We start from the raw sequence: 21963 nt of genomic DNA, 5'->3' as shown, positions 1-21963 counted from the left end.
TCAGTTTATATAGGCAAAAATGTCTAAAAATAGGTCAAATCATCCGACAATATTCTCACAATTTCATTGTTGATTTTTTTTAAAAGTGAAAATAAGTGAACACAACCTGTACAGAGAACAAATGATGCATTTTCTACAAAATTTAGCACACAATATTGATTTGAAGTCAACATTTGCAGAAGCCATATTTAGTTTTAATTTTATTATTGAAAGAATTCATTTGACATCAGATGCCCAAACTTTTGCCCACAACTGTTAAAGACACTTGTTTTATGCTTTTTTTTTTCAAATCAAAAGGTTATTAAATTATGCATAATACACATTATATAATTACATTAAAAATGATTAATTTATATAGTTCCTACTGTTGACATGGTTTTACTTACCAAAGTATTGTTACACCTGTGAGACACACTACTAGCAAACTAGCTCCTGTACTTTGTTTACTCTAATTTTGCATTTCATGTTGGACAGACAAGTAATAAGACGAGCTAAGAAGACACTAGTCATGTAATGATTTTAGTTGGTTTATGACCATTTAATGCTTTTCAGACACAAAAACATTTTAAACATTGGGGAAAACACTATTGCTTTAAAGTTACAATTACAGTGTACAATGTGCAATTACTCAACTACTTGAATTCACTCCAAGTATTCATGTACATCATATAGTAATCATGTAGCCCATGGGGCTAAACAAGGCCCTGATATTCACAGATATTTAGTCATATGCAATTGTTTAGACACCCCTGGTCTAATAATATCCTTTGTTCATTGTCTAAGTGAAAAGTTCATCTTCTACAGAGAAAACACTTAAATGTGGCATTTTTTCTGCAATTTTTTTGAGTTTAATTTATTGGAAGAACATAAAACACCAAATATAACGTGCAAGTACTTTCCGCACAGGCCACATTTTGTGTTTTATTCTTCCCCCCTTACATAAGTTGTGCTTTAAAATATGCATAAGCGTGTTCTAACTTCAGGACATGTAATTTGGCCGGGGTGTGCAAACATTTGCACTTGACTGCATGTCACACGGCTTGGACAAACACTGACAAACATAATCCAGACGTGAGCGTTTTGTCCAGGTAGAATCAGCTACAGTCCGAGAGGTAAATTAATGGCACGAGCATTTGTGCTGTGGCCAAAACAGATGAAGCACCATAGGTGGGGGAGGTCCAGCTTCACAGCATGTTTTCCCTGTTAGAATACTGTACTGGCCTCTCCTCATGCACCAGGAGCCAAAACTCCAAAACTGTTCAGACAAACCAGCTTGTGCCAGTCGACTGCTTGTGATTGAAGTGGAATTCGAATTTACATTTCTGCTTAATTTAACAGTTAAGATCGAAATAAGTCATTTGGAGTGGTTTGGTGTGAAATGCTCTGTTCTAGAGTAACTCAGTTAATCACAATGATGGTAAAAGGAACCAGATATCCACCTCTGAAAGCTCCCTCACAGAAAGTAAGTACATGAAATGGTTCTGAACTTTGGTCTAAAACAGGCGTGTAAAACTGGGGACCTTCCCCACCAAAGTGCTATAGAGATTGAGGTTTACTCTCATCTAACGCTCTGAATTAGCTGATGAGCTGAATCAGGCGTGTTTAATGAGGCAGCGTGCTGAAGTCTGCAGTGTTTCGGCCCACGAGGACTGGATTCTGACACAGGTGGCCTAAAATGCATTATTATCGGAGCAGAGAGTACCTAAAAGCAAGAAAACATTTTTTCCCCGATTTGCCATTTTTTGCCATCGTCAACATTACATATGAAGTGCAGCCTCACTGGTCATTTTAATAGTTAATAAAATTAGTTTAAAAATTAATTGGTAAAATAAACTATTGGATTAGTTTGTGCTGTCGATATTGCCCCTTGGTTCCTATCAGCACCACTGTAAACCATTTCACACCAAACCACTCTTACATCTCTACCACTGAATTATTCAGAATTTGGTGGAACTTCCATTAAAGGAGCAGTTAAACAATAAACTTACACAATTTTATTCTAGATGTAGTGAGCCAAGACATGTTTAGTGTCTGAAATCTCCTCCTCAACTTTGGAATGAAAAATCAGGCTTCAAGATGGATGCTGCTACTGTTTTTAGCTAAGATAATTTACTTTAGCTTCTGTTTACAGCTTTAGTGAGTCACACAGTGTCAGAAATCACATAATCAAGTCTATTAGAGATACTGAATAACTCCACACGGTTTGGGCAAATGAGAGGTGATCTACCATGCAATGTAGCACTAATAAACTTCTGTTACTTGATAGCTACATTAGCCTCGTGGTTCCAGTGCTAAAACTAAATAAGCAACCAACCATGACACCAAACATGTCTTAGCTGACTATATCTGAAAGGGAAAAGTGTAAGTTTGACTTTTTTAACCACACTATATCTTTAAATGTCAAGTTTTGGCTTTGCCATCATCCAAATCAAGACTCCCAGCAGTTTAATCCAATTTTTTGACTTAATTAGCCTCAGTTTCTTGTTTTGTTTTGCCTTGCTGCGTAATCCAACTTCTGATCCCCTCTGAAGTAGGTGAATGGACATTTCTCCACGACTGGCTCTTCACCAACCACCATAACATGGGACATTTTTACAACACGAATCATTGCAATTAAGACAGACATCCAAACTGGGTCAAGGATGCATCAAAATGCACTGTTCCAGTGTAGTGATGCTGATGAGGAAGAAACTTTTCTTCATGGCCTTTTCAGAGCTCTAGATGTGCTCAGGAACCGTCAGGAGAGCGTCTTCAGCGTCTCTGTCCACGCTGACGTTCTAAAAAAAATCAGAGGACATCCAGAAAAAAAAAAAAAGTTCAAAGAAAATGTTTAGCAGCTTTTGAATTAAGATCTATTCTGTAGTTACTACAATCTTATGTGTCTAATTTTTAAAAACATACCTGGACTAAAAGATTGAAAAGATCCTTAAAATTATTTTATTATTAAATTACATATTAGCAAAACCGAAACAAGTTACCCATTTCAACTTTTCACCATTTTCACACGCATCAGTCATATTTATGACAAATTAAAGTTGATTTTAAGGACATTAAACATTAGTACCTTACACATAATGTCAATTATGCCAATTTCATCTGCCTCAGACTCACTAATTGCATATAAGGAAATGTGTACAACTGTACATATCATAGTTTTTATTTTTATTTCATATATACATACTTTATATATATATATATATATATATATATATATATATATATATATATATATATATATATATATCCCAAGCTTCTCACAAGAATTGCCCATTCCACCTGACAGAACTTCTGTAACAGACACACTGTTTCGGTTCACTCCACAGATTTACTGTGGGAATCAGGCCAGGACTTTGTGATGGGCACTCCAAAGCTTTCCTTTTGTTGTTGTTAAGCAAAATCAGTGGACATCAGGCTGCCAGTCGTCATAAGTGCTAAAATAAACATTTCTTTAGCTTTAAATACCAAGACTGACACTATGTTTTATAGTTTTACGTCAGTTCTTGAAACCCACCCGCTAACTTACATCTTCAAGAAGTTTTAATATACAAACAATACAATACCATTTACAGGCTGCAAATTTTATAGATATGTATGACCCTCTATAAACGTCAGAACAGAAAGCATACATTAGAGCTACATAATGTAATTTTAACTGAGAATAAAGTTGTATGCAAAAGCTGTTGTTTATATTACAAGTGAAAATAAGTTAACACAACCTCTATGAGACACTTCTGAATATTTTAATGCACAGTTATTGTTCATTTGCTAAATTTAACATAGTGGGGAAAAATAAAGCATTAAATGTGCAAAAGTTATAACACATTTAATATTGTATGCTTTGGCAATATCTTATACTCAGCAAGGAAATAGAAACTGTTCAATAAAATATGCATAAAAATACCAAATTCAAGCTTTTCCCTATAGAAAAACAATAACCAGGTGTTCACACTTTTACATACAACTGAAACAGTTTACAGGTACATACAGCTATTGGCCACATTTGTCTTTCCATGCACAATACAAACACATACAGTACTATCAACCTATAAACACACACACACACACACACACACACACACAGAAATAAAAAGAGGCAATCTCTTGTTACTTTTGTTAAATACAGTTCTGTTCTAAAGTCTACACTTGATTTATTATTAAAACCAACCAAAACAGCCATTAAGTACAAGTTATCTGTTCTTCAGAAGATATTTCTGAGGGGGTTAGAAATAAGATAAACCAATCGCATAAGCAAAGCTAAAGGAAAAGTTAAAGGAAAATAAGCAGGGGAGAAAAACAGTTTATCACCTTTAACCAGCTGAATGTATTGTAACGGAGAGATCTGAGATTAGAGACTGTTGATTAGTGTTGATTAGCCGAATGAGTCTGAACAGTCAGAACAGACTATTTGATCATTATACCTGCAGACTAAGTTCAGTCAAGCCCAGGTCTTGTAAGCTGGGGGCTTTGGTCGGAGTGGGACTGGCCATTGGGTGGACACGATTGTGGCGGTACAGGGGTGTGGGACTGCCCTGAGGTTCATCACTCTGATGGAGAGGGAAGTTTGAGATTTAAATAAATGGCACTACCTCACAGAGCGCCATTAAATGGAGTCATCTCAAAGAGCCCAGTTCATTGATGTGTTTTCCTGCTTTGCTGAAATAAAAGTTTGTTGAAGCACAAAGTTTTACTTTCCCATTCATTCAATCCATACATGGAAATTAAGCTGCATAAACAGCCTGTTTTAATATGGACTTGTGATGTCACAACAAAGAAAGCATTTACATATGATCACCCATTCATCTTAGAGCAGTTAAGCCCTGCCCATTCCTGATGAAATGATGTAGAGTGTTGTTCCTGCAGATAGTCTAAGGTTACTGGAATTTATGATGTGGGAAACAATTAAACGTTGTGCTGTTCCTGGCTGTTGGGAAGCAAATGCATCATTCCAGAATTCCACAGGATCCATACATGCGAAAGGACTGGCTGAAATTTATTTTCTCCTACATCTCTAGGGGTTTCAGTCTGAAATCAACAGTCTGTTCCGTACATTTAAGCCCAACTGCTTTTTGAATAAGGCACAATGCATGGCAGCCAATCAGAACAGAGGTCATTGAAATTTACAGTAATGGGCAAAAGTCACTTTATGTATTTCATTTTCAGTCAAAGTGGCCACTGAGTAAAAGTTATTCATTTTTTGGTGTCTAAAAAAAAGAAAGCGTTTAGCAGTTAATTACAAAGAAGCCTCAACAACAACAAATTATTTTTTGGCCACTCTTTATTTACTTTATTACACCTTCCATTCTTTTCAAGAGACTCGCTTTCAGTTTCGCAATGACACACCTCCAAAGTTCAGTCTCAGAAGCTGGCTGTTCATTTTCTGAAGTAATCAAACACATTCAGTGATGTTGAGGTCTGGGCTCTGGGGTCGTCAGTCCATTGTTCAGCTTCTTTGTTTGAGGTGTCCGTCTCCTTTTCTCAGTGAGGTTCTTCTTGACAGCTACACATCCTTTCAGACCCATAGCACTGAGTTGTGTTCTCACAGAGGAAGGACTTGACAGAAACACCTGTGGATGTTTTCAGATCTGAAGCAGCTTGATTTTCTCCTCTCTCTCAAAGATGGAAGCTTTAAGTGCTGTTTATCTGATCGGGGCAGTGTTGGTGTCTACCAGGTCTTCCATGTGGTTGTTAGGATTCCCAATTTTGTTTGAGTTAATCCTGTTGTTTTTCACTTGTTGTTTTTCTTTGACTTTCTCCTTCCTTTATGCTGGATTATCTCATATCTAAGCTTGTCAGAAATATCTCCTGAAAAGTGAATAACTTGCTTTTAATGGCCATTTTGTCTGAAGATTAATTAATTAAGTTAATATTGCTCTTGCACAGTACCATATATTAGTCTTAAGAGCACAGTCTGTTGAATTCTAACAGATAAAGAGAGGTTGGCTAGGTCATGTAGTGATGAATTATTATGCTTTTAATACATAAAACCACACAAATGTCATAAGTTGACCACAGATAAATAATGAATACAAGAAAAACATAAGACATATGATGGGCTCTTTAATATCCTGAGTGTTTATGTGGTGATGGGTCTTTTTTCACTACATGGTCATTCAGTGCTATCCATTTTCAGCCACTCACGTGCACACCCATACACTACAGCACATGAATGCAGCATTTGTGCTCTGCACTTTTCCTAAAGAACCCTGCAGAACACAGTGTCTGTGTGCAGAAATCACATGAATATACAACATTCCAGCCAGCCCTCAGATAAACATCACTTAACTATACTGCCATTAACTCATGGCATCTCATCTCACACCAGAACATTTAAATTGCTATTTGCCTCCTTTCAGCCACTTCCATGCATCAAAATCCAAGCTTAGTAGAGTTGAGCAGTCACAGCTACCTTCTAGAGGGTGAACAGTAGTTTTATCTGAATTATTTCTGACTTGTAGTCCGTTGAAACAACCAGAGAAATTATGTGGAAAGTGCGGATTCTAAACGTTCAGTGTATACCAAATTAATGTTTGTAAGTATAAGAGGAGATATTTTATTATGATTTGAATTTGATGGAAAATTACTGTTGTATCATCTTATTTTATAGAAATATATTGTTTAAATCATAACTCACAGGGAAAATCAAAAGAACCATTTCAAACCTGTTCAAACTGGCTGTAAATTGACTGTTACTGTAGTTAATTTCATACTTAAGTTAGTAGACTTAAACAATGTTGTACTGTTGTATCATTATGACAATAATACTATTGTAGCATTATCACAATAACGTTTTTGCTTGTTCTAAAGGCCATATTACACGCTGCGTACAGTAATCACTTATTTTGTGTTTTGGTTGCCAAACAAAATGCATTAGCATCATAAAAAATAACAGCAGTGTTCTGAAAGCTGAAAGAAGTGAAGTCAGTGAAGCCCTGAGCAACCATAATAAAATTTTATCAAGTGTTATCAGCTGTGCTAAACTTACCACAGGCTTATCTCTGTGTGTATTCACCGCCTCAATATTCAGGAAAACTGATTCGACTTTACAGCCTACAGAGGAGATGGAAGAAGAAAGAAAGAGCAAGGGAAAAGATGAGAGTGAGAAACAGAAAAAAGGGGAGCACCACTGTAAAATGCTGTTATTTTAACAAAGACTTGTCAAACAGGGCTAGGCAATGTGATATTTTACTGGTATCGTGATAAATTATGTTACAATATGCTTTTCTGAGCATATCATGATCATTGTTTGTACTTAAAGAACATTAACTATATGTTTCAAATTCAGCATAATGAGGCCTGTTTATCTGGATTTAAATGCAGTATGATGCCTGCAATATGTTCCAAAAACTTGGGACAGGATTTACTAGAAACACTGTGAAATGTTAAAAATCAAACATCTTAATCAGGTGATTGTAATTTATGTAAATGCTGTGATATAAAAGAAACGCCCAGGAATGACTGATTAGAGGGTTAGTTGCACATCATGTAGGCATCATTAAATGCCGTCTTTTTCAGGGACGTCCATGCTTACTTCAACATGACAACATCAAGAAAGCATTGCTGTGCAATCAGAGAGTGAGGGTGCTAAACTGACCTGCCTTCAATTGAAAACATATGCCTTATTAAGCTTAGAATACAGTAATGAAGACCCGTTCTGCTTGTACAGCTGAAGACTTGTATAAGAGAAGAATGGAAAAAAAAAAATATCTGCTTTTAATGCTGTATCAGTTTGCGCTTTCAGTCCCCAAATGATTATTAAGTGCTGTTAAAAGGAGAGGTGATGTAACTCGTAACTTGCTCCTGTGCCACTTTGCTACAGGAACCAAATTTGAAATTAGCATTTTTTATGGCTGTCAGGATAAAAGCTCTTATCTCTTTTTTTGACATAATTTGAAAAAGCTGTTATATTGTGTCAAAATTTCATGATGAACAGGACCACAGAAATGGTCGAAAATATTTCTCCATTAACTTCCATTAAAAGTTAGGAACTTTTTTCCTTGTCCTGTAAAGGCATCATTTTGGAGATACAAGGTTTTGTTCAAAAAGCTGAGATTTTTTTTAGAAACAAGTTCATAAGGTAAAACATCAATTATTGGTTTTCTGTGCCATTCTCAAAGCAATGCACGTCAAACTAAATTTATTTCACATACTGTATATCACACGAAAATGTGTGTTATACTTTCTAAGTGTTTGTAATTCTGCTCAGGCTTACAACTGAGCATCAAGAACTGCATATCGCTGTTGTCAGAAGAAAACCTCGTATCTCCATTTTTGACATTTTTTTGTTTGTGACACATTTTGAAAGCACTCATTGGCCTTTACATTGTGTGTAAATTTCATGAGGCCCAAAAGAAATGACCCAGAATGACTTGGAAAAAAAGTCTGGTTCCATTGACTCACATTTAAAGTAAAGTGTGTTTTTTCCTTCTCCTGTAAAGTAACCATTTTGGAGATTTTCATCCAAAAACAGCGATATGATACTCAATAATACAATTGCTGATTTCAAAAGATAAAGAAAAATATATCATGACACGTTTTCTGGCCATATCGCTGCGGCATTGCTTTTAATGAATGAAAATGAGTCGTATTGAAGACTAGGGAAAATAAGTCATGATAATCTTTAGCCATATTGTACCGCCCTGTTTCAGACACTGTTTTGAATTGACTGACTAAGGGACACTGACCGTAGGCAACAGGTGTGAGTTTAAGCACTGTGTGCAGAGGACACTTCAGATACGGCAGCTCATCTAAAGGGGAGCAGAAGAAAGAGCATGAACTGTCAGTCAAACTCTGAAAGGAAACTGAACTTTTGGAGAATTTTACTTTTTTTTTTTACCTGCACTTTTGTCCAGGAAGTAGGCCAGAAGGCAGCGCATCACAGCCTGGTGACAGATGACCAGGACGTTCTCCTGTCTCTCCAGCTCCATGATGACTGGCTCCAGCCTCTGGACCAGGTCTTCATAGGACTGACACAGAAAGAAGAGAGGCAGTTAAGTCATAAGCATAAACAAACATACATATCACAGCAGTTAATTTGGCTACATTTATGCTGAAGTGTTGAAGGTTCCACACCACCATGACACACAATACCATAGATGGAAACCGGGGATGTGCGGCTGGGGTGGTGGCGAATGGTCAACTTTAAATGTTTGTTTAATATTTTCATATATGTAGCCGAATAGGCCTACACTCTTAAAAATTACAGTTCTTTGAGGGTTCTTTAATAAAGAAAATGGTTCTTTGCATTGTTAAAAGTTTTTTTTCCAGATTGATGGAGAATGTGGTGTAACTGGTTCTATATGGAATCTTTTTGAAAAGGGTTCTATATAGCATCATAAAAGGTTCTTCTATTGTGATGGTGTCAAACCTGTAACAATACAAGAACCCTTTTTGGTGTTATATAGTGCCCTTTTCAAAAAGGTTCTACATAGAACCATATAAAACACTCTCTGTCAATCTGAAGAACGCTTTAATAATGCAAAGAACCTTTTAATCATGCAAGGAGTTCTCTGAATGTTTATGGCTCTATATAAAACCATTTTCTTTACTAAAGAACCCTTGAATTTTTAAGTGTGTAGACTACTGCATTTTGTGTGCTGGGATATAAATAGCAGACGTACAATGGCTAAAGTATAAGAACATATACAGAACATTCCTGTGATGCTTTTGGATTATTCACACGGTGAACACTGATCTTTACAACTCAGATGCGAGCCACTTTCATACGTGCACCAGTGTGAGCAGTGGGTGAGCAACTTGAGAACAGCAGATTACAACAGCAGTGAGTGTAATCAGCAGACAGGAGTGAAATTAAGTGACCCTTATTAGTCCCACAATGGGGAAATTTCACCTCTGCATTTAGCCCATCTGTGAAGTGAAATACCACATACACACTAGTGAGCACACACATTAGGGGGCAGTGAGCACACTTGCCGGGAGCAGTGGGCAGCCCTATCCACAGCACCTGTGGAGACGTTGGGGGTTAGGTGCCTTGCTCAAGGACACCTCAGTCATGTACTGTCAGCTCTGGGGATCAAACCGGTAACCTTCTGGTCACAAGGCCGGTTCCCTAACATCCAGCCCATGACTGCCCCAAAATATATAGAAATAAATGATTTTGTAAAATAAATCCAGGTTTGGTTGCTGTTTATCACATATAGATTATGCACAGAGTTTCAGGGTGCAGATGTGTTCAAGGTATAGATATGGGTTACTTTCCACAGGAACGTTAACCATAAAGCCCAACATCAGAAGTCATAAATAATGTGCAATCTGTGTGTTTTGAGGAACCATTTTTTGTAAATAAGATGTGTGAAGAACCTTTTTGAGTTTAAAGAAATGCCACATAAACTAAAGGTTCTAGGAAGAATCCTTAAATTGGCCCAGACACTTTACATTAGGCAAGGCAAGTTTATTTATATAGCACCCTTCATATACTGCTGTCATTCAAAGTACTTTACAAAAGTCATGTAAAAGAAAAGAGTCATTTAAAAAGTAAAGGAGAATAATAATAAACATGAATAAAACAATAAATGTAAAAGAGAAACATTCAATTAGAAATTAAATTAGGATAATTAAAAATCAAAACATTTTTAAAATAAGATTTGGAAATGAAAATTAGGAACCATGAAAAGGTTCTATACACTCACAAACCTTTTTTTCCTCAAACACAATTGTTTAGGAGGCTTTTTTTTGAGAGTTATTTATGTACTCATTTATAATAATGAGGGGTGTCCAGTGTTAAGTCCCTGTCATCTCCTAACTCACTGCTTCCTTAAGGATGTATAGTAGGCTGAGCGCTGGTCTTGCCATTGTTCTTCATCCTAAAACTTCCAGCAATTATCTGACCCTTACCTCACCCTTTGGATAGCGGTAGCGGTATTTATCTTGGTCTCTGAGTGCAAACTCCTCCGGGTGGTGTTCCTGAATCTCCTCATACGTCATCTCCTCACACACGCCCTGCCGAGAGAGAGAAACGCTGAGGAATAGTCTTTAGAGAGAGAGGCAGACAGTTAGCTGAGATAAAAATAAATAAGACATGAGACACATACTTTCTAACTTCAGTCATTTTCCTCTGTGAGAGGGCAAAACATACAGTCATGATCCAAAAACAGCAGAAGAGCAATACTGGATTGTTGTCCAAGCAGCAAAGCTGCATGCAGAGACAACAGGTGTTCATTTAGAGCAGTGAGTGTAATCAGTATCGTATATTTAGAGGCTCAGAAATGCCTGGAAATTAACTCAACCCTGCCATCTCCTGCAGCCATCAAATTAAGCCAAAACATCACTGCTTTACATTTCCAAGGCTCTGAAGACTAAACCTAAAACACATCTTCACTCAGCATTGCCATGCTGATATTAATTAGTCACGACTGTGTGATTCAAAACATTTACATTCGCCATTAATCAACTTGTATGTTTGTAATTTAACTGATAAATAGGGTATATGCTATTCATAATAAAGATGTAGTTTGACAGCTGAAACTGTGCATGGGTTTCCATGGCTGAGCAGCTGCCTGCAAGCCTTACATCATCAAGCACAATGGCAAGCATTGGATTGAGTGGTGTAAAGCACGCCACCACTGGAGCAATGGAAATATATTCTGTGGAGTGATGAATCTGGCAGTCTGATGGATGAGTCTGGGTTTGGTGAATGCCAGAAGAATGTTACCTGCCTGACTGCACTGTGCCAACTGTAAAGTTTGGTGGAGGAGGGATAATGCTATGGGGTTGTTTTTCAGGGGTTGGCTTAGGCCCAGACATTTTGGACAATGTATGCTTCCAACTTTGTGGGAACAGTTTGGGGAAAAATATTTCTGTTCCAGCAAGACTGTGCTTCAGTGCACAAAGAAAGGTCTTAAAAGGCTGGGTGAGTTTGGTGTGGAAGAACTTGATTGACCCTCACAAATTCCTAACCTCAACCCCTTCAAGCAACTTTGGGATGAACTAGAACAGAGTTTATGAAACAAGCCCTCTCGTCCAACATCAGTGTCTGACCTCGCAAATGCTCTTCTGGATGAATGAACGAAAATTCCCACAGAAACTACAAAATCTTGTATAAAGTTTCCCAGAAGAGTTGAAGCTGTTATAGCTGCAAAGGGGGACCAACTCCACATTAATGCCTATAGATTTAGAATGGGATGTCATAAAAGCTCCTGTAGCTCCTGTAATGTGTAGGTGTCCCAATACTTTTGTCAAGATACATATAGTGTATCGTGATCTAGGTTGAACCGCTCTGCTGACAGCTAATGGGTTAATAGGCTACTCCAATAGTATCAGTTAGGCTTTACCACAGGTTTCCCTGTAAAACTGCAACATCTTAGTTAAGAATGCATCTCTTGGATACCTACTACAAGTGCTTACATCAGAATCAGAATCAGAATCAGAAGAAGTTTTATTGCCATTGTCAATGAACAGGATTCACAGACTAGGAATTTGCTTCGGCATGAAGGTGCAACATAAAAACAAGTAGTAATAGGCATGTCCACATAAATAAATACTCTATGCAAATATGTAGATAGAATGAATAAAAATAAAAATACAAAAGGCATGTACAACAGTACTATATACACAACAATGCAGGTGGAGTAGTGCAATTCAAGTAAAGTGACCAAGGCAGGGTTATAAAGAGGTAAGTGACGTGATTATATAATGTGTATATATATATATATATATATATATATATATATATATATACATATACACACACACACACACATACAAACCCCGTGTAGAAAGTAAACAACACCGCCAATTATTTTCAGTTAAATCCAGATTTAGTCAATTTGTCACAACCCTGATAAAGAACAATTTAGATATTGGTTTGTACTCACAGCATCAATCTCATTGAGAGCTTTCCACTGCTCGTAGGGAACGCCCACTGCCTCTGCAGTCTGGATGGTTCTCTTCATGTGACTGGTCCAGATCTTCAGGTCAAGGATGCACTGGCCTCTGATGTATTTCCCTAGCGCAGCAGCAAACTGAGGGGGGCATGACACACAATTTCATATGCATGAAACATCTGGTTTTTGAGAAGGGTGCTACAACTATTGAGTGAGATACTCAGAGCTCTCACAGTCACTACCCAGCTTTTCTCTATCTAAGCCTCTGGCACATGTACACTTGAGTGTTGGGAGCAAAATGCAAAAATACGGACTGCTCGTTGGTGCTTGAGGACTAGATTGTGACCCACTGACATAATGGTCAAGGATGCATTTACTTTGACAGAAGATAAGTGCTGTCTAATCTTGAAGAGCAACAAGAAGCACAGAGTTGACCTGGACAATACAATACATTTCACTAACCTTCCGATTAAATGATTTTACAACATTTCATGTTCCTTCCTCTAGAGAGTAAAGCTATAACAATGATCCCTTAACATCTTAAATATATCACCTTGATACAACTCCTGACTCTCTTAACTATAGAATGCATACATCAGTTTTGTAGTAAATACTGAATAATTTATAGTGGTCACTGAATAATTCAAAGTACATCCCATAACAGATAATCAATCATTTGCAGTAGACACTAAATAATTTATATAATTATATATAATTATATAATTTATTAGTCAGAAAATGCCACACCCTCAACCTCTTAATCATGCCCACCTTGTTAGAATATAATAGCTCATGGCTGTTACTAAATAATACATAGTAATTGCTGAACAATTTCTAGTAGATACTGAATAATTCAAAGTAGACACTGAATAATTCGTAGTAGATACTGGCATACCCTGAACCCCTCAATTATGCCCACCTTGTTTCCCCGAGGTGACAGGCCAGAATCCCCCCCGATGCGGCCCAGCAGGTTCAGCTCGCTCTCTCCATGGCGACACAAGTAGATTGTGCGTGGTGTAACATGAATATTCATCAGATAATACACAATCCTGCTCTGGATGTGATCCTGCACACGATTCACCAAATATCTGATCCCTGCATTAAAGATCTTTATATAGGACAGATTTCTGTGAGAGAGAGAGAGAGAGAGAGAGAGAGAGAGAGAGAGAGAGAGAGAGAGAGAGAGAGAAGGGGGGGGGGTACATAAAGCTTATTTGTCATAGTTTTTGATATTTTATATGCAACAACAAACTATGTATATTTCAATTCATTAATAGAAATACTTTGAACCAGACACCAACGAATCATTTAAGAATAGAGTAATTAAATTATAACTAATATATAAATAACTACATATTAATTTTGCAATGAAGAAAAACTGTATGATGTGGTGAACAGAACAACTTCAATGTAAAAAATATATAAACAAATAAAAAGCATGACCTACAAAAAATGATTTTTGTTTTTTAGTATTTGAATAATTGTATAGTGTCGTTTACTTGATTTTTTTTTTTTTTAAATCCACTTTCCTTTTGATATCTTTTAAATCGTTCTGTTGTGAGGCAACTGAGAGCACCTCTGGGCTCATTTATATGCATGTCACGCTTCCCTCCGGCTCCTAAGCCGAACAGGACTCCATTTCCCATAATGCTACGGACTCTCACATGACTCCTAACCAGTCACATGACTTACCCTGCTCACAGTCTCCTAATTATAGAGTGTTTTCACCTGTGCTTTAGCCTATATATTCTCACCCTGATGTTTAGTCCTTTGACAAGTTTTGACTAGCCCACTAGCATTACGAAGCATTCCTTGTCTGTATGATTTCTCGTGTTCTTTGACTCCGTGTTTTGCCTCTTCCATTCGGACTCTGTTTACCGGTTTTGGATCTTTGCTTGTTTTTCTACTTCATCTTTTGGTATGCCCCCTTACTACTGTTTTTGACTACCCCTTTATTAAAATCTCTCTTCATAATCTGCCAGTGTCTGATTTCTGTCCAGTCCAAACAAAGCAAATGTGTTAACATGAACAAACCATTTACAGACTCGAAATGTGCAGTTTCTGTCACTGTTTAAACTCGGTTTAAGCGAACACGCCCCAAACCCAGTGTTTACAGCACCTGGAAAGGAATATTATTAAAAAGACAAGGTGTTTTATTTATAATTGCAGTGTCGATTGCTGTGTCTGACCTGTCTCTGTCATCATCCAGAGAAACATAGGTGACCTTGTAGCACTCGATCCTCTTCAGAAAGTCCTTCACTGCCTCCTCTTTGTCACAGTTAATATAATCAGGGCTGCTGAGCTTCACTTGCTGCAGAGACAATGTAGCACAAACCAGAGTGTTAACAACCTTGGAGCATTCAGAGACTTTACTTCACTCATTCTTTCACATCATTTGTGTTTGAAAGGGCAGCTGTCTTAATAATGCAAAATGACCTGTAAGAAGATTTTATTACATCACAAAACGTCTACAGTGACCAAAAAGTCTGAGACCACTAGTGAAAATTTTGAGCAACATATCGATTTGAGTGAAAAGTAGAATCTTTGAAAATGAATTTCTTTACATTTTACTTTTCATAACTTTTGTTTTAAAATTTTTCAAAATTGTAAATATTGTTTATTTTGAAGTTTAAATGGGGAAAAATTACACATTTTCAATGTGGTCTCAGAATCTGTATCGATCTGTATCGAATCTGCACTGTATTTTTTTTTTTGTATTTAAATCCACAAAAAAACTAGACTTAATTGGACACGATACATTCTCTGGCATTCTCTAGGTTTTACAAATTCTACAAATGACTGTACATAATCTTTGCATAACATTGTCTGTGCAATTGTTGTTATTCATAAAAAGTTCATCTGGATCACAGCAGTTTTTTACCTTGATATTTTCAGCAATGACTTCAGGGTCATCACAAATGGACTCCACGAAAAACACCTAGAAAATAGACACAGCTTAACTGTAAGCTACAAGCCTTTAAGAAAAATAATAATAAAATAACACTGTTACTGGTACATTAAAGTTTCTTTTTAATAACTGTATAATTAAATTGTTATGATGTCAACAAAGGCATTCAGAGTGATTTGATGTGAAATGCTCTGTTCTAGAGAATTTGTTTTACAGTGGTGGTGATAGGAACCAGGGGTCACCTTGACTACAACACAAATATAGCCATTTACTATCCAAAACCACCCATGAACCTACTGAGTCTTTATATAAAATGCTGATAATAGAATAGTGATAAAATAGTGATAAATATGTAATAGAAAGTTTTCTTTGGGGACTATTTTGCTTCACAATGCCCTGCATGCACCTCTCCATTATGAATTGATCTAAAATATACGTTGTTGCTGTACGAACAAGGAACCTTGCATCTCCAAAAAAGTAACTTTACAGAACACGGAGAAAGGTTTTTAACTTAAGTTAAAGGAGAAATATGTAATAATAATAATAATAATATAGTAAAATAGCAATTTTGGATGGCAAAAAAAACTTCTCAAACTACAGTACAACAATGTCTCTAACATCAGGCAGCGTCTTCATAACCTTCTTCTTCTTTCGGCTGCTCCCATTAGTGGTCGCCACAGCGGATCATCTGCCTCCATCTTGCCCTATCCACTGCCTCCTCTACTTTTACACCAACCATTTCCATGTCCACCTTCACTACATCCATAAACCTTCTCTGAGGTCTACCACTTCTCCTTCTACCCGGCAGCTCCATCTCCAACATTCTTTTACCAATATATCCACTATTCCTCCTCAACACATGTCCAAACCATCTCAACCTGGCCTCTCTGGCTTTATCTCCAAACTGCTCCACCTTCACTGTGCCTCTGATCTGCTCATTTCTAATCTTGTCCATCCTTGTCACTCCCAACGAAAATCTCAGCATCTTCATCTCCGCCACCTCCAGCTCAGCCTCCTGTCTTTTATACAGAGCCAGTCTCCAAACCATACATCATAAGCGTCTTCATAACCATGTTATGTAAAAATTTTCTTTTAGGGAGTTTTAGAGGTGGACGTCTGATTCCTATGATCATCACTGTGAACAATTCTGATTCAGTGATTTTCTCTAGAACACAGCATTTCACACCAAACCACTCTGAATGACTGTTTACATTTTAACCATTTAACTATGCAGCAATTTTGAAAAAGAAAAAATGGCAGAAAATCATTTTAAGTTGTCAAGATTTGTAAGATATGTAAGATAAGCTATCACAGCTGATGACCTAAGAACAGATTCCGTCTCCACTTTCACTGACCTTGTAGCCGTTCTCTTTGGCAAAGGACAGGATGATCTCTCTCCGTTCACGTGTTGTGTTCGTGGCATCAAATACCTGCAGAGATAAAGACTGTGTTAATGCCCCATTTCTCCAAACAACATGATGCAATATAGGACAGTCTCTTGCTACATACACGCACATCTTAAATACGCTTTCATTCTATTTGCAATTGTTTCAATTTATTGACTATTAACTCTGTGCTTCTAAATCTCTGTAAAGTGACTTCGGACACCTTAATCAAGAAGCTGGAGAGTGAAATACGGACTGGTCTGTTCAGCACTATAAAGACATCTGTGGAAGGTTTATGTGAAATGTAAAGGTTTGCAAGAGTTTGATGAAGTTTCAAAACTTACTGTTCACTCCTCAGCGCGTACAGTCCAAATACAAAAGCCTGTTTTGAATTTACGGGTTTGGTGACCTCACACCTCTATATTTCGTCCCCTTGGAGTTACACAGCGTTCTCTCTCACATTTTAGTCCAAATTTAGTTATTTACATATTCAACAGTAATAATTGCTTGGCATTATGTGGTAGGGGTGGGAATTTCTTGGCACCTCACGATTCGATTCAATTATGATTCAGAGGCCCACAATGCGACTATAAAACGATTATTGATGCATCTTTTTTTCTACACAGGATCTTTTTTTTCTCACCGTGTGACGACTTGGTAGTTTTAAAGCAAAATATATGTAATGATCTATAATGAATTTACTTCCAATACGTTTATTAAGAAATCAAATGGAAGCGATGTGGCAAGTGAACTGGAGGCTCTCATTTATTGCTTGGAGCTCATTAAACGCTGCTGCCACTCATCTGTGATAAAATACGCAGTTACGGTGAAATAAGATCCAGTGGCGGTGTATGTCCACGCAGCACGTCACAGCCGCCCTGCCCGTTTTCTTTAGTGACTTTATAACTTCGGATTTGATCATGTTGTAGAGAGTCAGGGGTCACTGTGTCAGTAAAATATCTGCGAAATGGGACATGTGCAACACAGCGTGAAAGCCCCGTTTCTCAACGAGACTGCAGGTCACTTAGCAACAGTCTCTCCTGGCTAGTAGCTACGAAAAGGCAGAGAGAGATTTAACTAAGATGAATATTTGGAAACGAATTGACTTATTCGCATTTATAAGCAGTGAAGTTGGTTTCGTTAGTTGTAACGAGAGACTGTCAAACACTAAAAAGTTGTGAAGCAGAAGTCGCTTCTCTTTCAAATTTTCCCGTTTCACCTTAAATGGTGCTGCATTTACATTTGGTGCCTCAGTCAGAATTTAAGGTGGAACGGAAAAATTCTAACAAGAAGCTGGAGAATAAGAAGTGAGTTCAGTCTCGTAAAACAGCCGAACAATGAGAGACATTTTACAATAAGCTGCTTTACACCTGAGGAAAAGTTTTCTGGAGGAGACGGGAGGAAAGCGGTACAGCTGTGCTAAAGCTTAAAGCACAACAAAAGCATACACTAGGACACCAGCACACACTGAGACATACTGGGCATTAAATGTGGCTCACAAGGTGGTCTAATTTTTGTTGAACGGACAAAATGGCTCCTCTTAACATTTGGGTTGTGACTCCTGATCTCACCTGTAACTTTGTACTGGCTCATCCAGTTGACTTTTTGTTATGCGCCACCACAGATTGCCCGGGCACTGCACTTCCCCACTTCCGAGTTCCATCCTTTGCATTCCGTCAACATTACATTATAGATTAATATTTCAAAAAAAGATTTTTGACATTTGTGAATCGATTCAGAATCGTTCATGTCCGCATCATCGTGATGCATCTAAAAATCGATTTTTTCACACACCTCTATAATAGAGGTTTTTTTTTAAGTTGAATGCATTTTTGGACTCTTTATCCAGAAAACAAAAAGGTTCTATCTCCAAAGTCAAACTCTAACTTAGTTCTATAAACATTACAATTACTATATTTAAATACAACTGCATGTGAGCTACAGGGACTGGACAGACTCTCCTGAGTCTCTTCTTACATAACTGCTTTTCTTGCTTTCAGAATCAATAATTTATCTTCATAAACAGCCCTACAATTTCCACTCTCTTCCATTTTTCTCCCACACGGTTATCACTCATCGTGACACTGCTTTGTGAATTTTATGAGCACAATCAGAAATAACGTAAGAATTAATAGACTGATTATAATAAACCCATGCTCCCATATAATGCTGAACAGACTGTCACTGTTGACTGTCCACTCACCGCCACCTGGCCGTGATCCTGAGTGAAGTAGGCAGACACGTCCTTCAGCGCAGCGAGGGCGCACGCTCTGAACACAAGAACATACAGCTACAACAAAACACTGAACACACAGTTGGGTAGGATACTTTAAAGCAAGGGTTCACAACTTTTTTCCTCCTCAAGGCCCACTTGTTTGTCACTAGTAAGCATGAAGGCCCACAAGAAAGCAACACTTTTTAATTTGTAGCACATGTATCCACTTCTGCAGTATGTAACATGCATCAGTAAATATTAAAATATTAAAGCATTAAAATAAACAGAATGGTAGCAAATTAATTTGAATGTTCCTACAAGAGATTCTTTTTGTAGTATTGCAGGTGAACAGCTGCTGGGGGGGTCTGTTGTGCTGTTTTCACATCAATCATATTAATGTTATTTTCCACTTGGAAAATTTTTTATACTTTGGCACCCCCTCAGTATTGGCCTGAGGTCCACCAGAGGGTGTTTCAAGGCCCACTTGTGGGCCACAGCCCAGTGGTTGAGAAACCCTGCTTTAAAGAAGTAATATTGGCTAAATAATGAGTACAGTGTAAATGATGAGTACAGTATCCTTAATGTATTCACTAACATATTCCATTACAATACATAAAAAGTAACATTCAGAACACAATTGGAATTCATTTTGATAAGGCACACTGGGAGAACTCTGCCCTCAAAGGAGTTTAGTAATGCTAAGATTAATAACTGTTCATGTTGATTTATCAGTCTACTCAGGCTTTAGCAGAGCTCAGTAACTCGGAGATTAATCTGGTCCCTAAGAAAAGGAGTGATATTAGAACACATATGAAAATCATTAATACATCAGTAGTGATTTAGCATATGTATTCATTTGAAGCCAAGTATTAACTGTAGTTAAGATTCCATATCTTGTTCGCTTAATCAATACTTCATTATATTAAATCAAATGTGTTGGTGTAATTTAACTAATCCATGTAATGGCTGTTAGCATCCAGGAAAAAAGAAATGCTTGCTTCTTTTTTCTGTAACTTTTGACTAACGACTGTTTACATTCAGTCTAATGACGTATAGTAACTGAATCTTATTGCCAAGATTTTATGTGCTCAGGTGACTTTTGCACAGTACTGTGTGTCAGCTCTACACAGATATAAAGACCTAGTCCTCGTGACAAATGAGTTTGGCCTGTAAACATAACTTTTTTAAACGGTGAACAACTGTTTGCATAAGCTGACATGGGCTTGGCATGACTGTTTTGTAAATGTAGCCACCTAAGAACATGAAGTGTAATGAATATCTACCACATTCTAATCATGTATGTCCTTACTTCCGAATCTTCATTGCTTCTTCATTGTCTGGACTGAAGAACTCGAAATTCTTGTAGGCTTGGACAGCCTCTCTGCGGTATTGCCCAACATTGAATACTATTAACGTAAACAAGACATAAAAAATTAAAGGTTTAATAAACAAAACATAAAATGTGCTCTATAAATACATTTTGACTGCCTAATCTATTTTAGTGAAGTGTAAATAATGTGCACATGTGAAGCAAAATCAGTGAGACACTTTTTTCATTATAAGTATGGTCCTTTTCCCAGAGTATATTTGCATGCACTTAATAATCTGATGAATGCAGTAACTGGTTCAGTGCATTTACATGCACATGAGTAATGAGATAATGGGAAACACTGCGTCAACATTATTTGGGCAGCCAATAAACTCACAGAAGATATGACATAAATGTAACATAAAACTCAGTGCCATGCTGTGGCTTCGAATCACATTAGCAGAAAATATGAATATATCTCATCCAGAAAATTAAAAATATTTAAATTCTTCATTTTGTTAAGCATGTAGTCGGTATCAGTGTTAAATGCTGCTTGCTGTTTCCAGGACAGTGCTCTGTTTTCACACATGTGCAGACAGACAGAAACAAAAGAAATCAGAGTAAGAGTTTACATGCACTGAAAAACCCCATAACTGAGCTCAAATCTAGCCTCTTTATCACATCACATCAGATTTCTAGGCCTTAATCCGATCTAAGAAATCGGGGTGTGCTGTTTACATGACCACTTGAATATTCAGATAACGGACAAAATCTGATAACGATCAGATTATTAGTGTTCATGTAAACGCGCTCACTGCTGTACCCAAAGAGTCTCAGTTGAAAATAAACTGACCTTTCGTTGGAACCCCGATCCAGTTGAGGTAGCGTGTGAGTTTTTTGGAGATGTAGGTTTTTCCTCTGGCTGGCAGCCCCACCATCACTATCATAGTGGGCGAGTTAGTAAATTGAGGCACAGATGCTGAAAAACAGCAAAAAAAAATACGAAACAAAATATGTCATCACACATGAAACTACAACTCGAGTCTGTGAATTTGGAAGCCAAATCGATTATTGACCTTCAGAAGTCTGAAAGGTTACTCAGTTCAGTTGTATTGAATTCACATCAATAATTTCAATTAGTGACATGATTAATGACACATATTGCCACATATTAATTTACATTTCTATTCAGATTTCAGCTAACTTCTGCTTTAATGTGAAAAAAATGACAAAAACATACAATGGAAAGGATAGTTTTACTGTCTGCAAACATGCAGCAATAACCTTTCACATCATTTAAATCCTAA

At 37.3% G+C, this 21963-nt stretch overlaps 1 protein-coding gene across 6 annotated transcripts in view; it reads right to left on the bottom strand.

Moving 5' to 3' along the window:
- Positions 1–511: 511 nt before the first annotated feature.
- LOC108427753 (6-phosphofructo-2-kinase/fructose-2,6-bisphosphatase-like) overlaps positions 512–21963 on the bottom strand; it is a 32392-nt gene continuing 10940 nt past the window's right edge. For 4 of the 6 annotated variants that reach the window (XM_017698205.2, XM_037541377.1, XM_017698206.2 and 1 more), the window contains 13 exons: positions 21510–21635; positions 20657–20753; positions 19336–19402; positions 17103–17177; positions 15721–15777; positions 15029–15150; positions 13759–13966; positions 12831–12977; positions 10852–10956; positions 8834–8963; positions 8682–8744; positions 6983–7047; positions 3253–4544 (listed from right to left, as the gene is read on the bottom strand). In XM_017698205.2, coding sequence (XP_017553694.1) covers positions 4413–4544; positions 6983–7047; positions 8682–8744; positions 8834–8963; positions 10852–10956; positions 12831–12977; positions 13759–13966; positions 15029–15150; positions 15721–15777; positions 17103–17177; positions 19336–19402; positions 20657–20753; positions 21510–21635 — 1394 coding nt within the window. In that variant the 3' untranslated portion in view covers positions 3253–4412. Of the gene's footprint in view, positions 2778–3252; positions 4545–5586; positions 5803–6982; positions 7048–8681; positions 8745–8833; positions 8964–10851; positions 10957–12830; positions 12978–13758; positions 13967–15028; positions 15151–15720; positions 15778–17102; positions 17178–19335; positions 19403–20656; positions 20754–21509; positions 21636–21963 lie in introns of those variants that run through there. The other 2 variants (XM_017698207.2, XM_017698210.2) reach the window with 2 other exon arrangements.

This window comes from Pygocentrus nattereri, chromosome 9 (genome assembly GCF_015220715.1).
Source record: "Pygocentrus nattereri isolate fPygNat1 chromosome 9, fPygNat1.pri, whole genome shotgun sequence".
Lineage (NCBI taxonomy): Eukaryota > Metazoa > Chordata > Actinopteri > Characiformes > Serrasalmidae > Pygocentrus > Pygocentrus nattereri.
Note: the sequence above shows the minus strand (reverse complement) of the source record. Positions and strands in the feature narration are given on the sequence as shown.